This window comes from Hemiscyllium ocellatum, chromosome 24 (assembly GCF_020745735.1).
Source record: "Hemiscyllium ocellatum isolate sHemOce1 chromosome 24, sHemOce1.pat.X.cur, whole genome shotgun sequence".
Classification (NCBI taxonomy): domain Eukaryota; kingdom Metazoa; phylum Chordata; class Chondrichthyes; order Orectolobiformes; family Hemiscylliidae; genus Hemiscyllium; species Hemiscyllium ocellatum.
In genome coordinates, this window is record NC_083424.1 from 39,352,628 (window position 1) to 39,367,040 (window position 14,413).

The 14,413-nt window shown below is 40.1% G+C and overlaps 1 protein-coding gene across 4 annotated transcripts in view; it reads right to left on the reverse strand.

Moving 5' to 3' along the window:
* rfc5 (replication factor C (activator 1) 5) overlaps nucleotides 1-14,186 on the reverse strand; it is a 51,269-nt gene extending 37,083 nt beyond the window's left edge. For 2 of the 4 annotated variants that reach the window (XR_009645991.1, XM_060844025.1), the window contains exons 1-2: nucleotides 14,122-14,186; nucleotides 10,100-10,164 (exon numbers count right to left, since the gene is read on the reverse strand). Coding sequence is in view for 1 of the 4 variants with exons in the window: in XM_060844025.1 (XP_060700008.1) it covers nucleotides 10,100-10,164; nucleotides 14,122-14,162 (106 nt within the window). In the remaining 3 variants the exon portion in view is untranslated. Of the gene's footprint in view, nucleotides 1-10,075; nucleotides 10,165-12,552; nucleotides 12,707-14,121 lie in introns of all 4 variants that reach the window. The other 2 variants (XM_060844026.1, XM_060844027.1) reach the window with 2 other exon arrangements.
* Between the last annotated feature and the right edge of the window lie 227 nt (nucleotides 14,187-14,413).

Below are 14,413 nucleotides of genomic sequence, written 5' to 3' on the forward strand. Positions count from 1 at the left end.
TCTAGTCCCACCTGCTAGCACTCGGCCCATATCCCTCCAAACCCTTCCTATTCATATACCCATCCAAACGCTTCTTAAATGTTGCAATTGTTCCAGCCTCCACCACTTCTCTGGCAGCTCATTCCATACACGTACCACCCTCTACGTGAAAAAGTTGCCCCTTAGGTCTCTTTAGGAGTATACTTAAGAGGGAAATCAGGAGGGCAAAATGGGAACATGAGATAGCTGTTTCCAAGGGTCTGTTTCCATGCTGTACATCTCCATGAGATCAAGAATTTATCAATTTATCAGTGTTGACCTTAGCATCACTGACAGGACTTCATTACTGTCTTCAATAGGGTCTTCAGCTATGCAGCTGTGCCTTATTTACTTCACCACATTCCTGGTGGTTGTTAACTCTGACTTCTTTCAGGTCATGTTTCACAAGGTCCACGAACAGTGCTATTTGACAAGCTACATTGATGGTTGACTTGGTCAAAATCAACAACTTAATGTGTATGCCCTCACTTTTTAAAATCATATGGATGTCCTGTACTGTGTTCCTTAAATTCTCGAAAATTGTAACGGATGGATAGATATTTCAAAGCTACAATAACCTCACAGGGTAACTGATCCTTCGTTTCGAACTTGCAGCTTTCTATAGTCTTCAATAACTTGGGGCTGTAGTACTGCTCAAAGTTACACACAATGTCTGACAGTGGTATGGTGATCAGTTCAGCAGAGGTGAGCAAATGTTGTCAGCTCGCTTCAATCAGAAATATCAAGCTTTTCTTGTTCCTCACTGCCTTATTAACAAATGGACAATTAGAAACATCCAGGATATAATTACAGTGAAAAACATCTTAAATTGCACCATATATTCACTGAAAGAGTCTATCATGACCTGTACTCTCCCAGTCTCTCAATAATATTTTTAGATGCAGCCATCTTAGAAGGTTCATCCACTCATGCATACAAACAGCCTGCACAAAAACTGGATTTTTAAAACCATTTCTCAGGAAAACAAATCTTTATTAGCTTGTGAATGCTTATCCAACCATCACTTCTTTGGCTAGGGACATCCACAATCCCAAGTCATCACCAAATGAGGTACCTTTGCAGGCCAAACTAATTGTTTTAATTGTGCAGCACACAGAGAATCAACCAGAAGTTTATTTGTGTATGTAATATATAAAAGCGGCCAGAAGAGGGTGCAATTACACCTGCCATTTCTACAATTACTTCTAATGGAGTGATTTTAGCTTCAGACCAATTCTATCATGGGAAGAACGTGACATCTCAGACACACCAAGAGCAGCAAAAGCACAGCCCCATCAGTACTGGCAGGTGGGCAGTATTTTAAACTGAAAAAATGCCTAGATGAAAACTCTGAGGAGATGCAAAATAAAGGTTCAGCATGTCTAAACCTGGGCAAATTGCCATTTTCTCTGGAAGGTTACCTAATACGCAGTTTTAAGAATTGAATTCATCTAGCAAGGGAAAACAAAATTTCAATGGTAGACTTAATTGCATTTTTACTTACTATAATTTTGTAAGCTGTTACCTTTATAACAAAATTTAACTCAATGTGCAAAATCAAGGCAATTTTTTCATCTGTTGATTCATGTCACTAAATAAAGGATTTTAATAACACATTCAAAATAATTTATGTTAGCTATATTAGAAACAATAGAAGCAAGCATAAAACTTTTCTTCAAGCCAAAGGCGTGATTTATAACCATACTGCAGCAAACTATAACTATACCAAAAAGAGGCTTATTTTGAGGGAAATTAGATTTTTTTGTTAAAATAATTATTTGAAACTGTAAGGTGAAGCATAGTGATTAGCCTTTCATCCTCACAAAAAAAAAACACAGCTCTTACTCTACTTAAGTTATTTTTAGGCATTTTTTTCATGTCACTGTGATCCAACAGAAAATGGTTGAGAGCTGTAAACAGATGTTAAAGAACTGCATGCCATTCGGAGTTGCAGACCGCCAAATCCTGCCTTCCCACTGCTTAGATTGTGGTTAGATTACCTTACAAAAGAAATTGCTTGCGTACAAGCACAAATGCAGGTTTATCAGCAGCAGGGTGACTATGATAGCACAAATGATTTGAATTCTGCTCTCCTCTGTCCAATTTGTGCTGGGAGAATATGCTGAGAAGAGTTGATGGTAACTCACAGCAAGAAGCTGTAAAGAATTGAAAGGGACTATCATTGTCTGTAACCTCAAAGACCAATTGATATGTCCATCCTGGAAAAAGTCAACTTTTCACCTCACTTTTGTAAAACGTGTGTTTGGAACTAATGACTATTGTACAGAATTCAACATACACTACATCAGTTACCCATTGACTTGTTACTTAAATTTTTTTTAAGACACTAATACAAATAGGCAACAGAAGAAGTTGCAGTTTAAATGATCAATATTTAACAAGTGAGGCACCAAAAGTGACGTTAAGCTTATGTTATTAATGACCTTTCAGAAAATTCTCACATCGACAGAGCTTTCAAAGTTGATCATTTGGGGCACAGGACTGAATTCAAAACACATCTCAAATTTCAACATGACATTTTGTTTATGCAGCAACGAACACAGCAATACAGAAAAAATAAGCAGGAAAGAGTAATAGGGATAAATAGAATCCTATCCCATACATTAAAACCAAAACTTTTCATTTCTAGATTGTCATTATAAACATCTATGAATATACATTTTTTTCTCTAACATCTTTTCTAGATTTTAGCAAAACTATTTATTGCAGGGGAGCAGTTTTGGAAGTCTCTTGTACTGCAAATTCTCTTAGGAACCTTGTAAACCTGCTTTTAACATATGTATACCTTGAAAAGGAAAAAAGGTAACTCATTTCCAGACAAGTTTACAATTGCCCAACATAGTATCATTGAACGACATTGCCTTCACAATATTTGTATTCACATCGTGTTGGTTTCTCTTTTTCAACTCAGTCCTACGACATGAATTAACATTTCAGACCTAACTGAATTGCTCTGCCAATATCCAAAACCAGGGTTACAAACATGCAATTTAGGAGCAGTAGGTCACTCTATCCCTTGAGCCTGCTCTGCTATACAGGAAGATCATGGCTGATCTGATTACTCCATATTTTAGCATGCCTCCAATAACCTTTCATTGCTTACCAAGAATTTACCTCTGCTTCAAAAAATATTCAAATCCATCTTCTGTTGAGGAAGAGAGTTCCAAGGACTCATGATCTTCTGAGAAAAAAAAGCGTCCTTATTTCTGCCATCAATGGATGACCCCATATTTTTAAACAGTGATAGCGGACAACACACTAAAACAGCAGCTAATGAACTTGAAAGACCCTATACAATGAACAAAACTAACGTCATTTACAAAATACTGTGCAAGGACTGTAACAAACACTACATTGGACAAACAGGTAGAAAACGAGCCACCAGGATACATGAACACCAACTAGCCACAAAAGACATGAATCTCTTTCACTAGTATCCTCACATATGGATGAGGAAGGACACGACTTCGACTGGAACAATACATCCATCCTAGGACAAGCCAAACAAAGACATACACGAGAATTCCTAGAAGCATGGCATTCCAACCAGAACTCTATCAACGAACACATTGAGTTAGACCCCATCTACCACCCCTGAGAAAAGGAACAGGAAGTTACTTCACCACAGGAAACAACATCACCAACCCAAAGAAATCCAAACATAAATAAAGAGCAGGAATTTTCAGCATTGCTTCACATGAGGTCCACTGAAGATGTTACCTAGTAAGATAACGAAACTTCTGGAAATGAACCCTTCAGCTCAGAGAGCAAACCTACATCCTTAAACAGTGATGCCTAGTTCTAGATTCTACCATAAGATGAAGCATCTTTGCCACACGCCAAACTGTCAAGACACATTAGAAACTTACATTTTTTAAATCAAGTTGCCTCTTATTCTTCTAAACTCTAGTAGATACAATCCTAGCCTGATAAGACAACATTCATCCCAGGTATTAGTCCAGTAAACTTTCTCTAACCTGCATTCAATGCATTTACATCCTTCCTTAAATAAGGATATCAATACTGTACTCACCAGATATGATCTCACCTGCATAATTGAAGCATAATCTTTCTACTTATGTATTCAATGCTCCTTTGAATGAACAATAATATTCTATTAGCATTTCTAATCACATTACTGACGAAGGACTTATGCCCGAGACGTCGATTCTCCTGCTCCTCGGATGCTCCCTGACCTGCTGTGTTTTTTCAGGGCCACACATTTTGATTCTGATCTTCAGTCCTCACTTTCTCCTAATGACTTGCTGTTGCTGCCCACTGTTTGTGATTCAAAATCACAATCAAAAGATACAAAGTAGTTTCTGGTACAATGAGGAATTCAAATTAGTGACCCCGCATATTACACAAAACAACTTTTTAAAAAAAAAGTCATATATGTGGAATCTAATTAAAATCTCAAAATGATTTCTTGTTGTTCAATTCATGTTTGTTGGTCTTAAACGTATACATATGTAGTTCAGCACTTCGAAGCTCAAGATAAAGAAAATTCCTATTAATATCTCAGTGAAGTATATCATTGCTCAGTGTGAGAGTTAATGTAAGCAGCAACGTTTATTGCTGGTACCTTTGGAAACACTTAAATTTTCTGGGAGGTTACTATTGAAAGCAGACAGCTTCAAGCAATATGAAAAAAACTGCAGATATAAATAGGGCTAAAAAACACACAAATTTCAGTCAACATATTTTGAACTATACTTGGCACTGGAGTATGCGACCGCAGCATTTTAGTTTCTTGATAGGAAATTATGAGGAAGCAGAAATTACATGCCACCAGTTTGTTGCAAAGCTCAGAAACAGGTCATAAATATCTGCTCGATCCTAAACACATTTCATTAAGCATTACGTAGAATTGGTACATTACCACTTTTGCAAGTAAACTATATATATTTTAAGGCAATCATTGAAGGCTTAATTAATAAGAGAATGTTTTTGGGGAGTACAATCAATCATGGTCATACTGTTACATAAATATTAATTAATTTTTTAATTAATGGTCCTTTATACAACAGTGTAGTATCCCAATCAAATAAATACGTAGTTAGAGTCGTAGAGATGTACAGCACGGAAACAGGCCACTTAGTCCAACTCATCCATGCCGACCTGATGTCCCAACCCAATCTAGTTCCACTTGGCAGCACCCGGCCCATCGCCCTCCAAACCCTTCCTATTCATATACCCATCCAGATGCCTTTTAAATGGTGCAATTGTACTAACCTCCACCGCTTCCTCTGGCAGCTCATTCCATACACGTACCACCCTCTGCGTGAAAAAGTTGCCTCTTATGTCCCTTTTATATCTTTTCCCTCTCACCCTAAATCCTCTAGTTCAGGATTCCCTGACCCCAGGGAAAAGGCTTTATCTATTTATCCTATCCTTGCCCCTCGTGATTTTATAAAGCTCGATAAGATCATCCCTCAGCCTCTGACGCTTCAGGGAAAACAGCCCCAGACTATTATACCTCTCCTCAGAGCTCAAATCCTCCAACCTTGGCAACATCCTTGCAAATCTTTTCTGAACCCTTCCAAGTTTCACTACATCCTTCTGACAGGAAGGAGACCAGAATTGCACGCAATATTCCAAAAGTGGCCTAACCAATTTCCTATACAGCCACAACATGACCTCCCAACACCTGTACTCAACATTCTGACCAATAAAGGAAAGCATACCAAACACCTTCTTCATTATCCTACCTATCTGCAACTCCACTTTCAAGGAACTATGAACCTGTACTCCATGGTCTCTTTGTTCAGCAACACTCCCTCAGACCTTACCATTGAGTGTGTAAGTCCTGCTAAGACTTGCTTTCCCCAAATGCAGTACCTTGCATTTATCTAAATTAAACTCCATCTGCCTCTCCTCAGCCCCTTGGCCCATCTGATCAAGATCCCGTTGTAATCTGAGGTAACCTTCTTCACTGTCCACTACATCTCCACTTTTAGTGTCATCTGCAAACTTACTAACTATCCTAGGCAGAAACATATTGCAGGAACAAATTACTGAAGATGCTAGAACCTGTACTGAAAACACAAACACTGAAGATCATAGTCAGTCAGACAGCATCCATGGATAGTGAGCAAGCTAACGTTGAGTCTAGATGACACTTCATCAGACTTGAAGTAAAGTGTGGAGGGGAAATCATTTATGCTAGAGTTTGGCAGTGGTGGGGCTGGGAGATGTTGATAGTTATAGAGTCATAGAGATGTACAGCACGGAAATAGACCCTATTGTCCAAATTGTCAATGCCGACCAGATATTCCAATCCAGTCTAGACCCACTTGCCAATATCTGGCCCATATCCCTCCAAACCCTTCCTATTCATACATCCTTCCAGATGCCTTTGAAATGTTGCAATTGTACTAGCCTCCACCACTTCCTCTGGCAGCTCATTCCATACACGTACACCCTCTGCATGAAAAGATTGCCCCTTAGGTCTCTTTTATATCCTTCCCCTCTCACCCTAAACCTATGCCCTCTTGTTCTGGACTCTCCCACCCCAGGGAAACAACTTTGTCTATTTATCCCATCCATGCCCTTCATGATTTTATAAATCTCTACAAGGTTACCCCTCAGCCTCCAACGCTCCACGGAAAACAGCCATAGCAACTTTAACCTCTCCCTATAGCTCAAATGCTCCAACCCTGGCAACATCCTTGTAAATCTTTTTTGAACCCTTTCAAGTTTCACAACATCTTTCCATCAGAAGGAGACCAGAATTGCACGCAATATTCCAACAGTGGCCTAACCAATGTCCTGTACAGCCGCAACATGACCTCCTAACTCCTGTACTCAATACTCTGACTAATAAATGAAAGCATACCAAATGCCTTCTTCACAATCCTATCTACCTGTGACTCCACTTTCAAGGAACTTTGAATTGCACTCCAAGGTCTCTTTGTTCAGCAACACTTCCTAAGACCTTACTATTAAGTGTATAAGTCCTGCTAAGATTTGCTTTCCCAAAATGCAGCCCCTCGCATTTATCTAAATTAAACTCTATGTGCCACTTCTTAGCCCAGAGGCCATCTGATCCAGATCCTGTTGTAATCTGAGGTAACCCTCTTCGCTGTCCACTACACCTCCAGTTTTGATGTCATCTGCAAACTTACTAACTATACCTCTAATGCTAACATCCAAATCATTTATATAAAAATGATGAAAAGTAGTGGAACCAGCACAATCCTTGTGGCACTCCACTGGTCACACGCCTCCAGTCTGAAAAACAACCCTCCACCATCACCCTTTGTCTTCTACCTTTGAGCCAGTTCTGTATCCAAATGGTGAGTTCTCCCTGTATTCAATGAGATTTAACCTTGCTCACCAGTCTCCCATGGGGAACCTTGTCGAACGCCTTAATGAAGTCCATATAGTTCACATCTACCACTCTGCCCTCATCAATCCTTTTTGTTACTTCTTCAAAAAACTCGATCAAGTTTATGAGACATGATTTCACACGCATAAAGCTGTGCTGACTATCCCTAATCAGTCCCTGCCTTTCCAAATACATATACATTCTGTCCCTCAGTATTCCCTCAACAACTTGCTCACCACTGACGTCAGGCTCACTGGTCTACAGTTCCCTGGCTTGTCTTTGCCACTCTTCTTAAATATAGTGGCACCACAGAGGCACCTCACCTGTGACTATCGATGATACAAATATCTCAGCAAGCGGACCAGTAATCATTTCCCTAGCTTCCCACAGAGTTCTAGGGTACATTTGATCAGGTCCTGGGGATTTATCCACTTTTATGTATTTCAAGACACCCAGCATTCTCTTCTCTGTAATATGGACATTTTTCAAGATGCGACCATCTATTTCCCTATATTCTATATCTTCCACGTCCTTTTCTACAGTATTTACTGATGCAAAATACTCATTTAAATATCTGCCCCATCTCCAGCCACCTTTGAAGGGCCCTATTCTCTCCCCAGTTACCCTTTTGTTCTTAATGTATTTGTAAAAACCCTTTGGATTCTCCTTAACTCTATTTGCCAAAGCGATCCCCTTTTTGCCCTCCTGATTTCTCCCTTAAGCATACTCCTAGTGTCTTTATACTCTTCTAAGGATTCACTCGATCAATCCTGTCTATACCTGACACATATGTTTCCTTTTTTTAGCCAAACCCTCAATTTCCTTATTTATCCAGCATTCCCTATACCTACCAGCTTTTCCTTTCACCCTAATAGGAATATACTTTCCCTGGACTCTCGTTATCTCATTTCTGAAGGCTTCCCATTTTTCAGTCATCCCTTTATCTGCAAACATCTGCCCCCAATCAGCTTTTGAAAGTACTTGCCTAATACTGTAAAAATTGTCGATCTTCCAATTTAGAATTACAACTTTTAGATCTGGTCTATTCTTTTCCATCACTAATTTAAAAATAATAGAATTATGGTCGCTGGCCCCAAAGTGCTCCACCACTCATACTTCAGTCACCTGCCTTGCCTTATTTCCCAAGAATAGGTGAAGTTTTGCACCTTCTCAAGTAGTTACATCCACATACTGAATCAGAAAATTTTCTTGTACACGCTTAACAAATTCCTCTCCATCTAAACCCTTAACACTATGGCAGTCCCAGTCTATGTTTGAAAAGTTAAAATTCCCTACCATAACCACCCTATTATTCTTACGGATAACTGAGATCTCCTTACAAATTTGTTTCTCAATTTCCCTTGACTATTAGGGGGTCTACAATACAATACCAACAAGGTGATCATCCCTTTCTTATTTCTACGTTCCACCTAAATTACTTCCTTTGGAATTTTGAATTTATGATTAGATTAGATTAGATTACTTACAGTGTGGAAACAGGCCCTTCGGCCCAACAAGGCCACACCGACCCGCCGAAGCGCAACCCACCCATACCCTTACATTTACCCCTTACCTAACACTATGGGCAATTTAGCATGGCCAATTCACCTGACCCGCACATCTTTGGACTGTGGGAGGAAACCGGAGCACCCGGAGGAAACTCCACACAGTCAAGTCGCCTGAGTTGGGAATTGAACCCGGGTCTCAGGCGCTGTGAGGCAGCAGTGCTAACCACTGTGCCACCGTGCCGCCCACAAATACATCCCTGGATGTATTTCCAGGACTATCCTCCCTCAGCACAGCAGTAATGCTATCCCTCATCAAAAATGCCACTCCGCCTCCCCGCTTGCCTCCTTTTCTGTCCTTCCTCTAGCATTTGTATCCTGAAACATAAAGCTGCCAGTCCTGCCTATCCTGAGTCACGTTTCTGTAATTGCTATGATTTCGCAGTCCCATATTCCTAACCATGCCCCGAGTTCATCTGCTTCCCTGTTAGGCCTCCTGCATTGAAATAAATGCAGTTTAATTTATCAGTCCTATCTTGTTCTCTGCTTTGTCCCTGCCTGCCCTGACTGTTTGACTTGCCTTTATTCTCAATTGTATCAGGCTTTCCTCACTATCTCCCTGGTCCTACCCTCCTCTTTACTAGTTTAATTCCTCCCAAGTAGCTCAAGCAAATCTCCCTGCCGATATATTAGTCCCCTTCCAATTTAGGTGCAATTCGTCCTTCTTGTACAGGTCACTTCTATTGGAAAACAGCTTCCAATGATCCAAAAATGTGAATCCTTCTCCCGAACACAAGATCCTCAGCCGTGCATTCATCTGCTCTATCCTATTCCTATCCTTGCTAGCTCGTAGCACCAGGAGTAATCCAGATATTACAACTCTTGAGGACCTCCTTTTTAAATTTCTGCCTAACTCTCTGTAATCTCCCTTCAGAATCTCAACCTTTTCCCTTCCTAGGTCATTGGTTCCAATGTGTGCCTGTGGCGATTTCAAAAATTACTGCAGATGCTGTAAATGTGACATAAAAACAGAAAACTGAAAATGCTGGAAATACTCAGCAGGTCAGGTAGCATCAGTGGAGAAACAGAAATAAGAGCTCTCCTGAAAAGATATTGACCTGAAACGTCAACTTTTTTTTCCCACCTATTACAGATAATTTAGTGTTTTAATTTAGTGTTTTAATTTAGAGCAAGTTTCTACCTTATGTTGAAGGCAACAACTCACTTGTATTGAGTATGTCCTGATGAGAAATAAGATCATCTAGAGATTGAGGCCGATACTTTTCCACCCTGGAAGAGATGAAAGGAAGTTTTAATTTTCAAGATTTAAAATCAGTTTCAGTACATACAGGGTTCTAAATCACAGGACAGGAAGGCTCAAGAAGGTAGGCAGGTATACTACCTGATGATCGCTACTTGCTTGTGTATAACACACATAGATCCACATGCACATATTCCATGATATTAGAGCAGTTTAAAACACATTTCAACACAAAGATTAAGGGCAGGATTTCCATTTGAAGTTAGGGTCAGGAATGGTTGCTACCAATTCAGAATCCTGACTCCATTCTGAGGGGGAAGCAATCATTGGTTGCAATCTTTCCAGAATTTGGTTCAGTAGCCAATTAGTGCTAGCAATCTTGGGAAGTTGAAAGTTTGGGCCCTTGTTTAAAAATGATCATGGCAGCCAGTATAGTGGCAATTATCTTGCAACACAAATGAAACTAGAACTGGGGATGAAGAGATGCAGAAGCTAGGCACGTACAGCATGATGCCCCAAAATTTAGTCATTTTGATACAAGGAAGGCAAGGTGTCTTGTTCCCAAAATGGCAGCAGAATGCTACTCAGCCTGGTTGGAGTGGGTAAAGAATATTACTAACCTTTCTTTGGCATGGTGAGAACATCATGACACCTAGATAAAAAGCATTTGGACCATGTAACAACAGAAGACATAGCCAACTAGCCTGAGGATGCATAGTACTCCTGACCATGGAATGTGTCCAGAGTAATGACTGTGTCACTGCCAAAGTCCATACATCTCTGGAGGTCATGTTAGGCATAGTTCAGCAGGCCACCAAAGAACAGACACTTCCATAACCATACTGCATGGCACAATCTGATCAGTCAAGGCAATGAAACCACATCTTCAGAAGCTCAGTGGGGTGCTTTCTGGTGGCCCATGTGAACGGATAGCTTTATTTGTCACACTGCTGTGCCACCATCTCAGGATCACCTAAAAATGAGAGCAGCAATTTCTTCAAGGATGTCCTATTTTGCCAAGAAACTATGGAGTATCGATGGTGACATTAACAGCAGCAGCATGCTGAACTGCCGGTGGATGAAGGGGTCAAGGCAGCTGTTAGAATAGCAAGTGCACATATTTATAAAACACAACAAATCAGACTCTCCATCCATAAACACAATCACATTAGTGAGTTACGAATGTTTATTTTAGCAGTTTATTCTCTTGATCTCTTAAAAAAAATTTACATTTGTGTTACCTGTAGTATTATTTCAACCAACCCACATAAAATGGCAATATATTCTGTATTCAAAATATGCCGAGTATAAATGCTTTTTAAAACACTTATGACAACCAGGGCAGACATTTTATCTTGTTTCCTCTTGCAGGATTACTGAAAAAGCTAAATGGGACGCTGTGCTTAATATACAAGGTCACTGACTGTAATTGAAATTACATTTATTCAAAATATTGGCTAGGAGTTTTGCTTGGAATTATGGAGACTCTATTAAATGAAGGACATTCAAGCCATTTCCAAGAATGCAGTGAAGATTTACTCAACTAAATGAACTGACTAAAAGGTTTTAAAGAACGACTCACAACAATTTGGAACTTTATTTTTCACACTAGAACAGAAAAGGTTTAAGGAGGTTTTCTGAAAGGTTTAAAGGTTAACAATTGAAAGGTTGATTCCACTGCATGGCCATATTATCAAAAAGAGATAAAACTCAGGGTTTTACCTAAAAGAACTGAAGGGAAATTAATGAGAAGAAATCTTTCCAGCTGGTAATTTTTTAAAAGAGGAAAAAAAAGCAAAAAAAACTTGGTATCAGTACAAGCATGATAGGTCAACTGACACCCTCACCCCTCTTTTTAGACCTGTAATTGCTACAATTTTAGTTTTATACTGGTCGTAAATTTCAGATTTAAATACGTTAGTCGAAATTAAAACTGGATCACAGATTTAAAGAAATCAATTGAAAAAGTGAGTCAGAACCATACAGAACAGAAATGGACCCTTCAGCCCAACTCATCCATACCAATTACATATCCTAAACTGAAGTCGTCCCATTTGTTTGCACTTGGCCCATATCCCTCTAAACCTTTCCAATCCATGTACCTATCCTAATCTTTCTCCTCTTAACTTAAACCTATGTTCTTTAGATTTGGACTCCCCTACACTGGGGTGGGGGCAAAGGTGGACTTTCGAATCAGCATCACAGCTTTTCCAGTGCCACATTTTGAGTCAATGAAAATAGACAGGGAGGTTCATCTGACAATTAGGAAGGCTAATGATATTTTGGTCTTCATTGCAAGACAATTTAAGTTCAGAAGTAGGGATGGGGTCTTACTGCTATGATACCGGCATTGGTGAGACCACATTGGAGTATTGAGAGCTGTTTTGGTTTCTCTACCCAAGAAAGAAGACACATACCATGGAGGGAGTGTAGTGGAGGGTCACTAGGCTGATAGCAGGAATGATGAAGGGCTTGTGCCCGAAACGTCGAATTTCCTGTTCCTGTTCCTTGGATGCTGCCTGACCTGCTGCGCTTTAACCAGCAACACATTTTCAACCAGGAATGGCAGGTCTGTATATGAGCATAGTGGTATGATTGAGCTTGTATTCACTAAAGTTTAGAAAGATCAGAGGGGATATAATTAAAAAATAAAATTCTAACAGGGCTTGGCAGACCAGATGCAGGGAGTATGTTTTGCCTGACTGGGGAACCTTGAACCAGAAGGCAGTGTCAGGATAATGGATAGATGGACCATTTAGGACTGAAATGAGGTAAAATGTCTTCACTCATATGGTAGTGAACCTGTGGAATTCTCTATCACAGAAATCTGAGGGCAAATCACTGAATATATTCAAGATCAGAAGTCACACGACACCAGGTTATATTCCAACAAATGTATTTGAAATCATAAGCTTTCAGAGCATTGCTTCTTTGTCAGATGGAGAAGTTGTTTTCTGGAGGTAAAGGCAGACTTTAGAATCAGCACCACATACAGGACTAAAACATCACAAATTAACAAGTTTGACTTAAGAATCAAGTGGACAAATCTTAATAAATAAGATTAACAAATCCACTGGAGATTTTTGAGGATTAACTAGTAGAATAGGTAAGGGGAAACCAGGTACATTGTCTTGGGATTCCTAAAAAGTTTTTGATAAAGGTCTCACGTAAGAGTTATAGCAAAGTTATAGCACATAGGTTCAGGGTTAATACATTAACATGGAATGAGGCACCTGACAAAGGAGCAGCACTTCAAAAGTTTGTGATTTCAAATAAATCTGTTGAGCTATAACTGGCGTTGTGTGACTTCTGACTTTGTCCAACCCAATCCAATGCCAGCACTTCCACATCTGTATACTGAGGGTAGGAACCCTCTAGCTACATGCACCAGAGAAAGTGATATAAAATGTATACTATATATATACACACATACACACACACACACCATATAGTGTCATATATCCTATTGAAGTCAACGGAACTGTATTGCATGTAAGTGAAAGTTTGAACTGTTATGTTGCACATCTTTACAAATTTCATGAAGTCATTTTTGTTTCAAAAAGCAAAACAAGGGTCTGTTTCCGTGCTGTATATCTCTATGACTCTATAAATAAAGCTGCATCTACTACAGGTTATCGGGGGACTGTTAATGAACAGGCACAAAGTTTGCAAACCCGACAGAAGAACAGGCCTCTGGCTGACAGCAAGTTACAGCAGAACGCCAGTCATACACCGGAGTCACATTCATATTACGGGAAGACAGAGAGTGTGAGTATGAGAGAGAAGCAAGGCCTCTCTATCCTAGATCCCTTACTGAGACCGATTTCGATCAGCAGGCAACCGTGCACAGTTTCCATTATATTTCAAATCTGCCGCTCCAGCCCAATGGCTGCTGACTCCGGGCGGGTGCTGGGGCTTATTAACGCACCCTCCCGGGATCTTTTACCCGCTCAAGCGCGCGCCCTCTCTCGCCCTGCTGCTCTTACCAGGGAAGATTTCTGCTCTTCGGTTCCTTCCCCGTCGCCATAGTGACTGTGCTTTGGCGCCAAATCCCAGCGCGAGGACGAAGCTCTCGCGAGTTTAAACCGCTCAGCACCTGCTGTGATTAAACGGACGCTCTGTATTACATGGTGGGAGCAGGAAGGTCTCCGGAGTTTTAACTTGCAGCAAAGATTAGACATACACTAGGGCTGTTAAGTAAAACGAGCTAAAGAAAAAAGACGGCTGCATGAAATGAAATTCCCGGTAACTGTGTCTTTACTACGAAAACCAACGGAG